Source organism: Mesoplodon densirostris, chromosome 3 (assembly GCF_025265405.1).
Source record: "Mesoplodon densirostris isolate mMesDen1 chromosome 3, mMesDen1 primary haplotype, whole genome shotgun sequence".
Lineage (NCBI taxonomy): Eukaryota > Metazoa > Chordata > Mammalia > Artiodactyla > Ziphiidae > Mesoplodon > Mesoplodon densirostris.
The window spans coordinates 52,776,249-52,795,033 of record NC_082663.1 but is presented as its reverse complement, the minus strand read 5'-3'; the positions used below and the strand labels follow the sequence as shown (position 1 = coordinate 52,795,033).

General features: G+C 38.9%; 1 protein-coding gene across 1 annotated transcript in view; it reads left to right on the top strand.

Moving 5' to 3' along the window:
* The window catches only part of SREK1IP1 (SREK1 interacting protein 1), a 52,261-nt gene that overhangs the window by 647 nt on the left and 32,829 nt on the right, over nt 1-18,785 (top strand). Inside the window, exon 2 of the mRNA XM_060092937.1 lies at nt 10,660-10,707. Within this exon, the coding sequence (XP_059948920.1) occupies nt 10,660-10,707 (48 nt within the window). The remainder of the gene's footprint in view (nt 1-10,659; nt 10,708-18,785) is intronic.

Sequence of the window (18,785 nt, the reverse complement as noted above, 5' to 3'; positions counted from 1 at the left end):
TGTGGCCTTGGACCGGTCGCTTTGCCCTTCTGGGCCTCAGTTTCTGAATCTGTAAAAGAAGGAGATTTTTTGATTTATGCGTATGGTTCCTTCCAGCACTGGTTGCAGGAGATATTTTGAGAAATATACACCACTCCCCCCGGTCCCCCACTCACACAACTTGGAGATTCACAATACCTATAGTATAAAAAAGATGCTGAGAATTGCTGTGGTTCAGAAGCAACTTTGTTTCCCAGTATTATTTGACCACGTTTGTTCTGTGGCAGCCTTTACTGAACTGTATTTTACAGATAGCTGTTATGGGAAGGTAGTGCTGTTCTACCAACTGCAGTTTTAGGAGGAGTATGGGGGGGCGGGCATTGGAGGAAAGATACACTCATTCATACACGTAACTTTTTTTTTTTTTTTTTTTTTTTTTTTTTCGGTACGCGGGCCTCTCCCGTTGCGGAGCACAGGCTCCGGACGCGCAGGCTCAGCGGCCATGGCTCACGGGCCCAGCCGCTCCGCAGCATGTGGGATCCTCCCGGACCGGGGCACGAACCCGTGTCCCCTGCATCGGCAGGCGGACTCCAACCACTGCGCCACCAGGGAAGCCCATACACATAATTTTTTATTAAAGGCGTACTGCATGCTAGGCTCTGTGCTAGGCACTGGGAATACAGTTGCCTTTCACACAGAACTTACAATTTAGCAGGGAAAAGAAAGTACCAGAAAGTCTGACAAGTGTAAGGCAGGGAAAATACAAACACTTGAGGAGCACATAGTAAGGGCACCTAACAGGAGACTAGAGGGGCCAGAAGGACTTTCCAGAGGATGTGGCATTTAGGATGAGACCTGAAGAATTGTGGGAGGGGGAGTTGTAGCCAGAGCGACTGGATATGTAAAGGAAGAAGAAATGTGTGAGAAGACAAATGAAAGATGTGCACTATGGATGGAACTAAGAACACAAATGGAAGAGAAGTGAGAAATTAACTAGAGCGATAACAGTAACTAATATTTACTAAGCATTTACTATGTATCAGATGTGTCAGACACTGTGTCAAGCATTGTATTTTATCTCATTTAACATTCGCACCCACAGTCTGAGTTCAGTGTTACTATTTCCATTCTACAGATGAGGATACTGAGGGACAGAGAAATTAAGTAACTTGACCGAGATAGCTAGGAAGTGACGGGTCACTCTGGCTCCTCTAGACCCCATGTGCTTATCCATTTTGCTGTGTTTTAGTATAACTTGCAAGGCAATTTCCAGTTCTTACAGGATGTTTTAAGCCATGACAAGGAGTTTGGATGTTTTCCTAAGGACCACAGTAAGATATTTAAGGATTTTAAAACATATTCACATTATGGAGAGAGCATTCTGGCTGCACAGTAGATTGAAGGAGAGCTAGTTTGGAGACAGAGGCACCAGTTAGGCGTAACTCTGGTAAGCTGTGATGATGCCTCAGGGATGGTCTCATTAGAAAAGGAGAGAAGCAGATAGATTGGAGATATATTTCTGGTGGTAGAATCACTGGGAATCAGCGATATATTCACTGTAGGTGAGTAAGATTGGAAATGAGGTATACCTGGGTTTCACTGTTAGTGGGGCTGGGTGGGGCTATTTACTAATATAGGCAACACCTGAGAAGGAACAGTATTTAGGGGGGATGATGATGATGACTTCAGTTGGGGCTTGTGTTGATATGTACTCAAGGAATGGAAATATCTAATAGTAAGAGATAGGAATGGAAATATCTAATAGACACTAAGAGAGAAAATTTGTAGCTTAGGAAGGAAGCCAGAATCAAAGAACAATTTGGTGTCACCCACACATGTAATAGGCCATGGGAATGGAAGCCTTTGCTCAGGTGGAGTGCATAGAGTGTGAAGGGAAGGTCTGTGGCTGGAGTCCGGAGAATATCAACATGTAAGGGGCCAGCAGAGGAAGTCCAGTCTGCACCGTAGATTGCCTAGTCATCCTGATAGGCCAAGTCAGCCCTGATGACTTTGGCCACACACAAATGCATACAGAGTTGACTTGCTGTCACTGTTGGTTTCATTATTTGAGCAAGCATTTTGAGCATCTACATGGTATAGGTATGTCACAATCTGTGTCCTCATAAAACTTAAGTCTAGTAATGAAAATGTCATGTGCTGCTTAGGAAAGAAGACAAAAGTGATTTTTTTAAGTCCTTATTGAAATTCCCTTAAACTTAGACTAGTGTTATAGATATGTTAACCTTCTTTCAATTCAAAATAATGCTTCAAAGTGTAATAATCTTAAATTGTGCCATTAAGCTAGATGGTAAGACATAGATAAACTATTTAAACCCAGAAAAAATCGAAATAATAGGCATGACAGCACTGTAAAAGTACAATGCAAGTGCCATTAGAAAATACGGAAAATGTTAAGGTAATTTCTTGGATGATTGATCCAGACAGTGTATTATAGGAAAATAGGGCTCCATCAGAAACCTTTGGAGATAATCATCAAGAAGGACAAGAATGCTCTTTTATTTTTAGGTATAATGCTCATATGGATCCAGCATGGCATTTTTTGGGTGGTCCTGCTAGTGATTATTACAAGGTATGACTATAAAGTACTGAGATTGCTTTCCACAAATGATAATCAGACTCATCTATTTTATGGTCACCTACTTCAGCTGTTTTTCCATAGCAGTGTGTGTAACTATTGTGTAGGTAACACAGTGAAATGTGTACTCTGTTACTTAGAGAAATCATAGACTTATAGTTGTTATTAAATGACATTTAAACACACTGAAACTCAGTGAAGTTTACTTTCTTTTAAAACTGCTTTTACCATTCACAGTTGTTGAAATTAGTTCTGACATTCATGTTAATAATTAACCATTCCCAATGAAGAGTTACCTGGCACAAGTGGCAATGTATGTTACTGATGTGGTTGGCAGGAAAATTTTCTGTCTCTCTGTCTGTCCCTCCCTCCCTCCCTCCTTCAGTGAAATCTATATAGCCAAGATAGTGAATTTCCTATAGCCAAATTAGCATTACATTCGGCTATCAAAGTGTGTCAAATTCTTAACAGGTTACTATTGCAACTTAGTAATAGAAGGTTTCTAAATTATGCTACATCCAAATTCTTTTCACTCCTAAACTATACTATACACAGTTTCTTTTTTCTCTAGTCTATGCGGCATGTTTCTCCTGAAATACTTTTCCTAAATCATGTACCTGTTCCTGTCATTCCTGGGAGACAGGAACTTAATTCTTGACCCATATCTGTGAATTTTCGATTTCTTTTCAAACACCTTAACCTTTCAGAGGCTCAGTTTCCTTGTCTCTATGGTGAAGGAGTTGATGACTAAGCTTTCTTTCGCTTCTAAACTGTTATAATGCCAAAGCTCCCCATCTCTGCAAGAATGAAGTACACACGTCCTAAGCACAGCCGAATCACCCTTGCTGCCCTTTCCTCCCACCACTGCTCTCATGCATTCTGTAGTCTTCTGACCTGGCCAGCTATTCTCAGAACCTCTGTGCTTTTCTACCTACATGCTTTTGTTATCACTGTCCCTGCTCTATTGTCCATGTCTACCTGCGGGAAGCTTTCCTGATCTCTCAGTGGAAAGTTATGCCAGCCTGTTCTTCCTGCTTACTAATGGAGCTATATGTCTTTAAACTGGCACAGTCTAGCATGCCTTACAGCTGTGGATGCGTTAGCCTAGATAACCTAGTATATTGTAAGTTTCCTCTAGTATAGGAACTTTATTCATGTTTATGGTTTCTCTCACATCTATTTCAGAGTTATGTCTGTTATAGGTAAATAATATTTAGAGGGATGATCACTAGAATTGCTGCTGAGCAGAATCAGTTACTAAAGTAAACAGACTAAACTAGACAGCAGTCTTGATTCTGTTTCATTAGATAGTGAATTAAACTTCTCCATGTCTCATCTTATCTTAAACTGGTAATATCTATAGCCTTTTTCTTCACAGGTTATTTGTATTTTGTGAGGCAAGCAAGTGAAAGCATTTAATACATTTACTTAAATGTTAGCTCTTTCATGCCAGTAGCTTAAAATAAGCAATTCTTTGATTTAGTGTGTGTGTGTGTGTGGGGGGGGTGGTACGCGGGCCTCTCACCGCTGTGGCTTCTCCCGTTGCGGAGCACAGGCCCCTGACGCACAGGCTCCGCAGCCATGGCTCACGGACCCAGCCGCTCCGCGGCATGTGGGATCCTCCCGGACCGGGGCACGAACCGGTGTCTCCTGCATCGGCAGACGGACTGTCAACCACTGCGCCACCAGGGAAGCCCTTTGATTTACTTTTATCTCTTCTTTTGAGGGTCAAATGATTATGAAGGCATTTTTAACTGAAGGTGGGGACATCTGCTCTTTTAAAATGTTTACATCAGGGAACTCATTTAACCTATTTTTTTAGTATGCAGATAATTTTTTATTTCTGCTGTTCTTTCTGTTTTGCCTTCAGTACAATCTTTGGGGATTCCAAAGAAAGGATGATACCTATAAATTCTTAATATAAAGCAGTGGAAAAGTTTAAATACATGGCATTTTACTCTGCATTCAACTTTAGCAGAGTACATGTGCTATATACATATTATATAGCACCTCTATGGTATAAAATCTGGCCACGGGCTTCCCTGGTGGCGCAGTGGTTGAGAGTCCGCCTGCCGATGCAGGGAACATGGGTTCGTGCCCCGGTCCGGGAAGATCCCACATGCTGCGGAGTGGCTGGGCCCGTGAGCCACGACCGCTGAGCCTGCGCGTCCGGAGCCTGTGCTCTGCAACGGGAGAAGCCACAGTGGTGAGAGGCCCGCGTACCGCAAAAAAAAAAAAAAAAAAAAAATCTGGCCACGATTTGAATTTTAAAAGTAGCAGAAATTGAAGTTATCTTTAAGGGTCACCAAGTTATGACTAAAATTATTATTGAGTAACCAAATGTAAAATTTAAAGTTTTACAAAACAGAAAAGGAATCTAATTTGAATCTAATCAAATTAAAAATGAAAAGAATGGACAGAGGTGATTACAATTGCTAATTACTTACTACAAAGAAAACTTAGTTACTTAAGCTGTTTACTTTTAAATTTAAATGATTACAGAAAATATTTTAATTATAAAGAAAGCTTTTACAGGCTTCCCTAAAATCTACAATTTACAGCACGAGAGAAATATAATATTAAGTTCCAAGCATCACTGTTAAAGTTCGCAGTGACAAAATTGTTGACTCTGGAAACAGGTGATGTGAAATTTCAAGAGAATAAATTGAGGTCAGTATGATGGCTTGCCATACCTTTGGGGGCCACTGAACAGCCTGAGGCTACTGTCAGGAACACTCCATCCCTTTGTCTCACGTTTTCTCATTCCTTTTATTTTGTCCCTGATTTTTCATCTTCTCTAATGTTTCTCTTTTCGCTTCCTTCTTTGCCTTACTATTACTTTTTTTTCATTTTATGCTAACTACTAAAGTATAATTCATATATGTGAAAATAAAATGCACAGTCACAAATGTACAGCTTGAAGAATCGTATATATAATAAAGATTTTGAGTATTTCCATCATCCCAGAAAGTTCCCTGTGCTTCCGTCATTTCCTCCTTCCCAGCAGTCATTATTTTCAGTTCTTTTGTCCTTTTATTCCTTTTCTTTTAGTGCCTATCATGCCTCAGGTGGACCAGTGACACTGCAGACACTAGTTTCATAGCTGGCAATTGGGAACAATAGAAATTACTGATTCACAACTGTTGAAGTATTCTCTTAAATTTATAACCTCAAAGCAACAAAGATTTGTTGAGGACCTCCTAGCAACTCTACACCATGCTAGGCACCAACTTGTACACAAAATGTAGCATGGTCCCAAATCTAGAGAAACTGACATTCTCTAGTCCTTTAAGTTACTGGGAGAGGAAGGACCCCTGCCACTCAAGTTCAACAGAATTCTAGATCTGAGTAAGGCTTTGTTAACATATAACATATACAATAAATAAAGACCTCTACAATTTGTTCCTAAAACTATCAGTTAGTAAAATTTTGTTGAAAATCTGCAATGTAGCTTCTCTGAAGAATTTACAAGTGCAATCATTGCCTTTTGTCAAAGAATGCTTGCATGACAGCACCTCTTCTTAGTGTTGGGGCTAAGGGAAGTTTCTGGATTTGGTTTTTGAGAAGGCATTTCATTCACATTTCACATTTTAGAGATACAGAAGGTCTATAGTGATGTGTCTCTCACCCTTTCTCCCCCTGGACCCAGGACTCCTTTCTTCAGGTAACCAATGTATATATCCTTGCAGAGATTTTTTTTCTTTACATATCTCTATCTATTAATATAATCTATGTATAATCTATATTATATGTAAGGGTGTAGGGATATGTATATTATATATATAATCTATATTATATATAATGTGTAGGGCTATATATATATATATATATAATTTCTTTTCTTTTATACAAATGGCAACATTCCATAAACACTGTTCTACAGTTTGCTTTTTTCCTCTTTTTATCTTAGAGATCATTGCATATCATTAAATAAAGAACATCCTTATTCTTTTATACCAAAATTGGTGACTAAATTATTTCTACTTTTTTTACTATTACAAACAATGCTGCAGTGAATAACTTTGCACATAAGCCTGTATGCATTTGTGCAAGTAAATTGAGTGGATTAATTCCCGGATGTGGAAGTGCTGTATCGAAGAAGTATATACACTAGTAGTTCTGATAGATTTTGTCAGCTTACTTTCCATGGAGATGGTACTCCTATGAGCAATATGTGTGTATGTCCCCCCACAGCCTCTTCAACCTTTTCAATTTTTGCTGTTCTGATAAATGAAAATGGAATCCCAGTTTAGATTTTAATGTATATTTCATTTATTATGAATAAGGCTGAGCATCTTTCTGTATGTTTCAGAGTTGTTTCTATTTACTTTTCTGTGAACTTTCCGTTCAGTTCCTTTGCCCATTTTTTCCCTATTGGTCATTGATCTTTTTCTTAATGCTTTGGTGGGTTTTATAGAGTAGGGATAATTGCCCTTTGTTGGTGCTATGAGTTGCAAATGTTTTTTCCCAAGTTTTCATGTGTCTTTTGAGTTTGCTTTTGGTGCTCTTTGCCATTCAGATTTTGTTATGTAGCCAAATTTGTTTTTTAATGAGTATATGTGTTCTTTATTAGGATGCTCACAAGAATGAGACACATTAACACTGTCCTTCTGATGTGATAGAGAATACATACATCTGACCCACATCATGGCAGGAAATAGGCAGGGGTAAGGGCTCTCAGAGCTGGTACCAAGTGCCCACTGAAGAAATCTCTGTTCACCAAAGCAAGGATGTTTCCTTGAATTCCATCATCTGTGCTGTAGCTTCTGGTTCTCCATGACTGGCCCAGAATCCTCCATTCCAGAACCTCTTGCCACACCTTCAAGACCTAGGTCACCTGTCCCATGTCTCACTCACCGAGGCGCCTCTGGAATTTTGCAGCATATCTCTTTGGTATGTTGCTGCCCTGCCACCCTCAGAGGCATAGGTGGGGGTTAGGAGGAAATATATTACCGATATGTAGCCAAATTTATAAGCTTTTATTTGGTGGCTTTTGAATTATAGGTCATGATTATTTAATGGCTTTCGGATTGTAGGAACATTTCGAGGGAGGCAGGGTCTATTATTCTAGCAAACTTTGAAGAGGAGTGGAACAAAGAACAGCTTGGGAACCTAAGATGGGGAAATGGATAACTTGTCAGAGTCAGGGCCTCCCTTATAGTCTTGCTATTCAGTTTGACATGGATCTCAAGTACCATTGTATCAGCAGAGTTCTTGTTCCAGACAACAGAAACTGACTAGTTAACTTAAGCAGAAAAGGAAAGATACCAGGAAGCTCACAGACTCTAAGAAAAGGCTGGATAATAGAGGCTCAGAAAATAAACAAGAGCAAGGGAACCCGTAGCCAAGATCCTGCACAGGCCTAGACCTGGTTAGGGCTGCTGCTCCCAGTGGCATTACTACCACTAGAAACTGGATCCTGACAGCAGAATGAACTAACTGTCCCCATTTCATTGTGTCAGTTGTCTCAGATTTACTGTGTCTGTTGCATCAGATTCAAAGTTCCAGGTAAAAGTATTTAGTTGGCCAGACAGTTGTGAAAATGATAGGCAAATGAAGCTTGAAATCTTAATTTAGCCAAAGGCTGGTGAGGAAATAGCTGATATGAAATTATTTAGAGTTCTTGTTATACTTCCCTTTCATGTAAAAATTATAACCTTGTTAAAGAAGATGAACTGCTCTGAAAAAGTTTCATATTTTGTTCATTCTAAAAATAGGAAATACTTGAATGATAAGTTTTATCGATGGCTTTAGTCAAAGATGAGATAATTTCTAATACATGCTGAGATGAGATCATTTCAAATCTGTCCACTGCAACATTTTGAGTTTGTGGTAGGAGAGGTAATGGTGCATTTAGCACAGTTTTGTTCAGTATTATTCAGTGTCTGTGGTTTCTGTGGGAGCAGACTTAACATTGACCCAGATTCTTTGAGCATCTTTTTCTTTTTTTTTTTTTTTTCTGCGGTATGCGGGCCTCTCACTGTTGTGGCCTCTCCCGTTGCGGAGCACAGGCTCCGGACGCGCAGGCTCAGCGGCCATGGCTCATGGGCCCAGGCGCTCCATGGCATGTGGGATCTTCCCAGACCGGGGCACGAACCCGTGTCCCCTGCACCAGCAGGCAGACTCTCAACCACTGAGCCACCAGGGAAGCCCCTGAGCATCTTTTTCAACGTGCACTTATTTCATAACGAAAGAGCCTGATTTTATTATTAATCCAGTTTTATACCACAGTTCTGCTACAATGCAGCTTATGTGTTTCTACACTCTGCAATAAAACCCACAAGGTTTATGGAAAACAAAATGAGGTTGGGGCACAACACTCAAAAACTTCATCAGCGATACATAAAAAAATCATAGGAACCTATCTGCATATGTTAATTGGTTACAAGATACATAAATACTGCAATAAACAGGACATTATACCTTTCAAAAGACCTGAAGTTTGCTGTGGAAGAGGAGTTCAGAAGAATTGTAGCTTATGAGTTGTTCTGAAGTAGTGGTAGGAAGGTAATAATACAAAATCAGATGGGAAGTTATAACACCAGATGTGGGTGGGTGCTGCTCACAGCACACGTGGTGAACTTAAGTTGCTAGAAATGTTTGAGACGTGTCTATGTGTGTTTTGAGGCTCAGAGCAACTAGATGCAGGTTTCTGTATTCACCTAGTGTATTTCATGGGCACTTTACCCTCAAATTGTTCCCTCTTACATCAGATGCATTGGAACAAATTTATGTTTTTTTAAAAAGCATCGTAGCAGAATGGACTATTTTTACTAGAACAACTCAACGATGTATATTTTAGGGGGAAATGACTAATATTTGACTTTATACCATTAAAGAAATAGTTTGAAAATGATCTTTCTTTTAAAATTAAATGTATTACCTTTGCACTATATGTACTTTATTATTAAGCTGAGATATCTCCATTTGAAGGACTTAGGAGTTAGATGCCCTTAATTAAGAAATAGAGTAATACTGTACTGGCCCTCTGATTGGTTAATGGAAGCCCTTATTGGAGGTTAAAATTGGTTTCAACTACATATACATACAATAGAATATTATTCTGTCATAAAAAAGAATGCCATTCTGGTGTGTGCTAAAGTATGGATGAACCTTGAAAACTTTATGCTAGGTAAAATAAGCCAGGCACAAAAGGATAAATATTGTATGATTCCACTTATATGAGATACCCAGAACAGACAAATGCATGGAAACAGAAAACAGAATGGAGATTACCAGGAGCTAGAGGGAAAGGGGAATGGACAGTTATTGTTTAATGGGCACAGTGACTGTTTGGGATGATAGTGATGAAGTTTTGGAAATAATGGATAGTGGTGATGGTTGTATAACATTGTGAATGTGCTTAATACCATTGAATTGTGCACTTTGAAATGGTTAAGATGGTAAATTTTTATGTTATATGTATGTTATCACAATAAAAAATCAGTTTTATTTCCTCTGTTATTTGTATCTTCAACGTTACCTGCATGTACCACTATTTATACAGAGATACTGTAAATACTTCTAAACGTTGATCACACTGAATATGTGACTAGTTTTTTTCTCTTGTCAAAATTTGAGTGCTGAATTGAGATGTTTCTTACAATACCTAGCACTTAAAGTATGTTTCTGGAATTTCACCAATTCCTTTAAGAAAGTTAGAATTTTTTTTCTTCTAAGAGTAAGCAGAAAAATATTTGTTAACCTGCATGTTTACGTATATATCTAGTCAGTTAATTATTTTACATTTGAGAGACAGGCCAGAGTACACCGGAATTTCTTCTGCAGTGTTATAGAGTTCCTGGAATGTTGAAGCTCTTGACTATAGTACAGCATTTCTGTTGAATTAGAGAAAAATATCTTCTTTAAGTATTTGTCATGGACATAATTTGAGTAAATTAGCTTTTCAACTGATTTCTAATAATTATAATAATTGAGTAGTATTCTAAGCTAGGTCAGAGATGATTTTTTTTAAAGAAATAAATTCTATAACAAGTGGTTTTCTCAGCTTTTCCATGTGATGAAATGTTTGTTCTTATTACTTATCTATGTGTCTCCTAAAATGTTATCCAACTGTATTTCAGGTTGCAACAAGGACAGTGTCCGAGCAGGCTGTAAAAAATGTGGCTATCGTAAGTACATTTAAAAATTGCATTTTGTGCAGTGAATCATTGCCTCTTTGGGCAATATGATTTAGCATCCTGATTTCAGGACCCTGAGCATAGTCCTTTACCCTGTTATTTAGCTCCGGTTTGCAGATAATTCAGAAATTCCTCTATCAGCACCGAATACTCACTTTTCTTCCCTGCTTTGGACCCAGTGACAGGTGGCTGTATATCTGGTGACTAGCAAAATTGTCGTGAAATACAGGTGGAGTAGTAGATTTAGGAGTTTGGCGAAAGTATATTCCCAAAAAAAGTACATAGATACTTATTCTTTTATTCCTTATCCTTGTAGATACTAGGCAAAGAGGTGAAAGCAATGAAAACTATTTATGAAAGGTTTTCCTGTTTATTGAGTTAAATCTTTATAAGGGTGAAATTGGTCCCAGAATTTCTGCTCACTGGTGAAACCTTGATTTAAACAATCAAGCTCCATTATGATTAGTGAAACAGAGTGGAAAAATAAACTTCAGCATGAGCAATTATGTAGTGTAAATTTGTACTTATGTAGTATAAACAAGTGTCATTTCCCTAGGTAAGTGTAACAATTCCTAAAGCCTTAATAACAGCTCTAACAGTAGCATTACACTGTTTTCTAAGTTGTTTGGAGAGCATGCAAATGAGCCTGGATTGTTGTTAATACTCCCATTCATAGCAGAGTTATTTTGTAACGAAATAAAGATGTTCTTGTATGGAAAAAAAACTTATTTTTTCAAATCATGTAATAAGAGAGCACTTGGGGCATGAATCTCCAGTAGAAGGGCTAAGAATAAAAGCATGCTAGGAGAACCAAGTCACATGCCTTCAAGCAAAGGCTGGAAGCTGGCTCAGTTGAAGCTTGCTCAACTAGCAAAAATGGACATGTAAGTATACATATCCTTCATATAAATAAAAACTCCTAAAGAATGTGCTTGCATACAAGAAATGAGTGCAATGATCTTTCCTGTTTTTTAAATTTGCTTATATTTATTTATGCTTTGTTTATGTTCTTTGAATCCTTGCTAACTTCATTTCTTTATTCAAGACTTAAGATTAGGAGTACATACATTAGGAGTAAAACCACAAAGAAAAGCAAAGAAGACATACATAAGTGAGGCTGGTGGTTATCTGGGGAAAGTGGGGGACAGCAAGTGGTTTGTGGGGGGAGGGCACACAGAAGATTAATTAGGGTTCTGGTAACAATCTGTTACCTAACCTGAGAGATGGGTATGCAGCTACTTACTTTATTAATTCTCTTTCAACTGTAAATATTCATTGTATATACTCTTCTCTATGTATGATGCACTTAATAATAAAGATTGTTTGAATTTTTACATTATAAAAAAGACTTAAGAAAGTACTATATATATCGATGCTGTATTCACTTCAAAATCTAGAATGGATTTCCCAGTCTGTCTACTAATATCAGTTCATCTACTTGGACTCCTTTTAACTTAAGACTTGTAGGAAAGCAATTAAAATCATTTTTTTGGAAATAGAATTCTTGTTGATCTAGTTTCCTCATTGCTATTTTATATTAGACAATAATGGAAGCATCTGTAGTAATTATAATTTATTTAGAGAAGCCAAGTAAGCAAATAGTTTTGACTGTCTGTCCAAGTTTAGTGCCTTCTGCCTCATTATTCAAATCTTTCTTTTGCTTTTGGTGATTAAATTATAAACAATTTCTAATTTGTCTCCTGTGGAAAAATTTAGTAATATTTCCCTTCTGGGTTAAATTTACATCTTACAGCTGCTAGAGATGAAAGTCTTCTCAGTGTACACCTCTTTCTAATAGAAACTACATTTTAAAAATTATCTGTTATTTGGAGGCCAGAATCTTTGTGTTGCTTGTAGAGGTAAGACAAAGGTCAACAAAACCCTTCAAAATGTTTTTAATGCCTAAGAATTTGAATATTTGTCAGTGAGGTACGAAAGAGTATTTTCTCTCTATTATTGTGAAAAGAGTGGTTTAGATTGTACATTTCACAGGCTCCGGACGTGCAGGCTCAGCGGCCATGGCTCAGGGGCCTAGCCGCTCCGCGGCACGTGGGATCTTCCCGGACCAGGACACGAACCCATGTCCCCTGCATCGGCAGGTGGACTCTCAACCACTGCGCCACCAGGGAAGCCCTAGATTGTACACTTTTTAAAACTTTAATACTTGATTGAAAAATATTTTATCGTCAGTATGTTTCAATAATGGTTATATTGTTTTTTAAAAGTTTCAAATTAAACATGAATGTGTTGCTAGGTTAACATGGATCTCACTTTTTCATGGTAGAATTTCCTCAGCAAAGTTAGAAGAATGGTCATTTCTATAATGAGTTTTTATTTTAATTTTTTTGAAGTTGGCAACTTCTGAATATTTAAAAGCTACAAGGACGCTAAGCCTTTGTCCATGCAATAAATGTCTCAGATAATTATGACAGTTCTCAGAAAATACGCTAAAATGAGGTTCAATACAATAGACTCAGTAGTTGATTTGATTACAGCAATAGGAAATAAAAACATTTTATTTATCTTAAAAATGCTAATCTATTGATATAATATACAGTCATGACCTTTTCTTTGCCATGGGTCTGCTAATTAGTGTTACACACAATCTTTTGAGTGCAAATCATATTTGAAATGTATTTTCTACTTTTTGTAGTTTCTTCAAAGATGAGCAAGCAGTTAAGATACTTGTAAAGAAATCTGAGTACAAAATCTTTCTATCATTAGTTCTCAACTAGAGGTGATACAGGTTCCCTGGAAATCTGTGAAGGTTTTTTTGTTTAGTTGCCCATAACAACTGTCATACAGGAGAAGAGCAGTATGACATTTAGTATGTAGGGTCCAGGAACTATAAACGTCCTGCAGTGTCTTGGACAATGAAGAATTGTCTGGCCCAAAATGCCAATGACACCCCTTTGAGAAAAAAAGATACCTTTTCTCACTGTTTTAGGTTTTTTTCTCCTATCTTAAAGTCTTCTTACCAAGACCTAATTTGAAAACTGCTTTTTTAAAGCAGTTCGTCTAAATCAAACCTTTCCAGAAGTACTGCTTTGTTTCATGAAAACAACTACTCTTTTTTTTTTCCACGTTCATATTTTTTTACTTACATGATATATAAACAAACTTTGGAACAATAAATAACAGACTCTTGGTGGAGTAAAATATCAACAGATGGAGCAAAATAGATAGGCATGAGCTGAAGAAAAAGCGATCAAGAAGTTACAATGCCAGGAGAAGCAGGACTAGGCAGCATCATATAAGCCAAAGGAGTAAAGGTTTTCAAGGTTGAGGAGAAATGTCAGGTGTAACAGATAAGATTTGTGAGAAATAGATAGAAAAATGTTCACTGGATTTGCCAGGTAGAATGCTTTGCTGACCTTAGCAAGATCAGTTTAAGTAGAGTTGTAGGTCATGAAACAAACTTTGTAGATTCAGGCCTGAATGGTGAGGGATAGGGCCTATGTTATTTCCATTTTTCAAGAAATTTACATGAGAAAAGTAGGGTACTGTCTTAAGGTCCATATGGGCTGCTATAACAAAATAACACAGGCTGGGTAGCTTATAAACAACAGAAATATATTGCTCACAGTTCTAGAAGCTGGAAGTCTGAGTTCTGGATGCCAGCATGGTCGGGTGAAAGCCCTTTTCCAAGTCACAGATTTTTGTTGTATCCCCAGTTGGTGGAAGGGGCTAGGGATCTCTCTGGAGTCTCTTTTAGAAGGCACTAATCCCATTCATGAGGGTACCACCCTCAGAGCCTAATCACCTTCCAAAGGCCCCACCTACTAATACCATCACCTATAGGGGTTAGAATTTCAACATATGAATTTTGGGGGACACAAACATTCATATCATATTGAATAATTCCTAGAAGGGAATATGGGATAAATGGAGGGTTTTATATCTGAAGTATAAGATGTGTATATAGACCAAGGGTATATTAGAAGAGATCTTGTAGATATTGGAGACAGGAGAAGATTATGGAAGTTTCTCTTAAGAGGTATGACAAGGATACCTCTTAAGTCTGGAGGAAACTAGGTGAGAAAAATATGGTTGTTTTCAGGTGCAGAGACAAAGTAGAAGGAGATGCTGCCTTTTTCTTTGTAAATTAGGAGGCAGGATCATTGTTTTGGGAGGAGGCACTGAGTAGGCCAGGGAATGGTCGAAGAATGATTTAAGTCAGGCAATAGTTTGGAAAAGTCATTAAGGGGAATAGGAGAGGAAGTTGACCAAAAACAAACAAAAAATGAAAAAGTTTGTGTTTGTGCTCATGTCCATGAATGTGTGATTGTGTTCAAGAATTGTTTGGCTGCTCAGGGGTAGGCACGACTCAAAGAAAGGATAGCTTTGACCCAGATTCGTTGTTTTACAGTGAGGTACAGTAGAACAGGAATATGAAAGAGTCAATAAGGCTTATAAAAGAGTGTTCAGATGGTCAGGAATGATAGACTAAGAGAAAAATGAAGGGATTAAGTGACTGAAGGTCTTAACGAGATTCAGAAACAGATCTGTGCATGGGTGTAAGGGAATAAGGAAGCTAGAAGGATAAAAGGTTATAGTCAAAGTACTATAATATTGGAGTTTAAGATTTCAGACATGATACAGTTCCAGGTGATGACAAGGAGCCTTGTGTGGCCATGGCCATCTAGATTGTCAAGGAGCTGAGAAAAGCCATCCAAAGCCATAGGCTGTCTGTCGAGGCTATGGAAGGTCTTAAGGTAAAGAGCTAGAGTGTGAGTCAGGCTCCAGCAATTTTGGTGGACGGGGCTGTTACACAGCAGCAGAGGGCTGCAGGGGAGCGTAGGGGACTGCTATGTGGAAGCAGTGTTGAGGAGCCTGGAGGATGCTAATAATACAGAGGTAAACTGTAAAGAAGCATCTGCAGGAAAGAGCCAAGTATCCCTTAAAAAAAGCAGTAGAGGGAGCATTCTGTGAACAGGTAGCACAGTTTGTTCACCAGGGATTGCATGTTTCAGAAGCTGTCAAAAAGATGGGGAGAGAAGGGGGTGATGATTAGTTAAGTCAGAGGAACAGAAAGAGCAATGTGTGGATGAGACTTCAGGGAAGTAATATGAATACAGACGCCTGCACTTTTGGGTGGGAACCAAAATGATAGGGATGTGAAGTTTGGGGAATTAACTGGGTTTAAGAATTCAGAAGTTTATAATGTAGCTTTCATCATCTCAAAACTCAGGACCTTAGGTAGAGACAAAGCCTGGTAAAAATTAGTACTTGTTAGCCTAGTCTGTACACTCTGTAGGCCAAGAAAGAAGTGCATGGGCACCCTAATTATAAAACAAGAGTTTTTTTTTAATGCATTGACACATTTTTATCTGCACAGTCTAAATGAAACTGTAGGTTTTATTGTTACTGGACACTTAGAGTTGCCCACATAGCCACTCCTTGAGTGAGAACAAGAGAGAATATGCCTTTGCTTTTATTGGTACAATAACTGGTAAGAACCTGGTACTGTGTATTGAATATCTGCTTGGTGCTAGGGTCTGTACTAAGCAGTTGAAGGGTATGATTCATTGCATTTCATTCCTAAAACAACCCTGTGAAGTAGGTTTCATAGTCTCCATTTTTGTGAACATTCAAAACCATTGGTCTGGCATGTAGGTACAAACCTTAGCTGGCAATTACTAGCTGTGTGACTTTAGGCAAGTTACTTAACCACTCTGTGCTTCAGTTTTGTGTCTGTAAAATGAGATAATTATAGTACTTAGTTCCATAGACTTGTTGTAAAGATTAAATTAGTTAATTCAAGTTTTACATCAGTGCTTTGCCAAAAATCATTATTATTGATTATTATTGTTACAAATAATTATTGTGACAAATCAGAAAACAGGCTCAAGAGGATTACTCTGTTATTAAATAGGAAAACAGAAAATTGAAATCTAGTTATTAGTAAGACTTCATACTGTGCCGTGGTGCTTTTTTCCCCATTTAAAAAAGTTGTGGTAGGAGATTGCTTCAAGATGGTGGAGCAGAAGGGCATGCGCTCTCTCCCTCTTGCAAGAGCACTGGAATCACAGCTAACTGCTGAACAATCATCGACAGGAAGACACTGGAACTCACCAAGCAAGATGCCCCACATCCAAAGACAAAGGAGAAGCCACAGTGAGGTGGTAGGAGGGGCTCAATCACAATAAAATCAAATCCCATAACTGTTGGGTGGGTAACTCACAAACTGGAGAACACTTATACCACAGAAGTCCATGCACTGGACTGAAGGTTCTGAGCCCCATGTCAGGCTTCCCAACCTGGGGGTCTGGCAACAGGAGGAGGAATTCCTAGAGAATCAGACTTTGAATGCTAGCAGGATTTGATTGCAGGACTTAGACAGGATTGGGGTAAACAGACTCCACTCTTGGAGGGCACATGCAAAGTAGTGTATACATAGGGACCCAGGGGAAGGAGAGTGACCCCATAGAAGACTGAACCAGACCTACCTGCTAGTGTTAGAAGGTCTCCTGCAGAAGCGGGGAGTGGCTGTGTCTCATCGTGAGGACAAGGACACTGGCAGCAGAAGTTCTGGGAAGTACTCCTTGGCATTAACCCTCCCAGAACCTGGCATTAGCCCCACCAAAGAGCCCAGTAGGCTCCAGTGTTGGGTTGCCTCAGGCCAAACGACCAACAGGGAGGGAATCCAGCCCCACCCATCAGCAGACAAACAGATTACAGTTTTACTGAGCTCTGCCCACCAGAGCAACAGCCAGCTCTACCCACCACCAGTCCCTCCCATCAGGAAACTTGCACAAGCCTCTTGATAGCCTCATCCACCAGAGGGCAGACAGCAGAAGCAAGAAGAACTACAATCCTTCAGCCTGTGGAACAAAAACGACAGTCACAGAGAGATAGACAAGATGAAAAGGCAGAGGGCTATGTACCAGATGAAGGAACAAGTTAAAACCCCAGAAAAACAACTAAATGAAGTGGAGATAGGCAACCTTTCAGAAAAAGAATTCAGAATAATGGTAGTGAAGATGATCCAGGACCTCAGAAAAAGAGTGGAGGCAAAGATCGAGAAGAGGCAAGAAATGTTTAACAAAGACCTAGAAAATTAAAGAACAAACACCTAGAAGAATTAAAGAACAAACAGAGATGAACAATACAATAACAGAAATGAAAAATAGACTAGAAAATACACTAGAAGGAATCAATAGCAGAGTAACGGAGGCAGAAAAACAGATAAGTGACCTGAAAGACAAAATGGTGGAATTCACTGCCGTGGAACAGAATAAAGAAAAAAGAATGAAAAGAAATGAAGACAGCCTAAGAGACCTCTGGGACAACTTTAAAAGCAACAACATTTGCATTATAGGGGTCCCAGAAGGAGAAGAAAGAGAGAAAGGACCCAAGAAAATATTTGAAGTGATTATAGGTGAAAACTTCCCTAACATGGGAAAGGAAATAGCCACCCAAGTCCAGGAAGCGCAGAGAGTCCCAGGCAGGATAAACCCAAGGAGAAAGACACCGAGACACATAGTAATCAAATTGACAAAAATTAAAGACAAAGAGAAACTTTTTTTTTTTTTTTTTGGTACACTGGCCTCTCCCGTTGTGGAGCACAGTCTCAGCGGCCATGGCTCACAGGCCCAACCACTCCGCGGCATGTGGGATCTTCCCGGACCGGGGCACGAGCCTGTGTCCCCTGCATCGGCAGGCAGACTCTCAACCACTGCGCCACCAGGGAAGCCCCCAAAGAAAAACTATTGAAAGCAACAAGGGAAAAACAACAAATAGCATACAAGGGAACTCCCATAAGGTTAACAGCTGATTTCTCAGTAGAAACTCTACAAGCCAGAAGGGAGTGGCATGATATATTTAAAGTGATGAAAGGGAGGAAACTACAACCAAGATTACTCTACCCAGCAAGGATCTCATTCAGATTTGACAGAGAAAACAAAAGCTTTACAGACATGCAAAAGCTAAGAGAATTCACCACCACCAAACCATCTCTACAACAAATGCTAAAGGAACTTCTCTAAGTGGGAAAAACAAGAGAAGAAAACGACCTACAAGAACAAACCCAAAACAATTAAGAAAATGGTAATAGGAGCATACATATT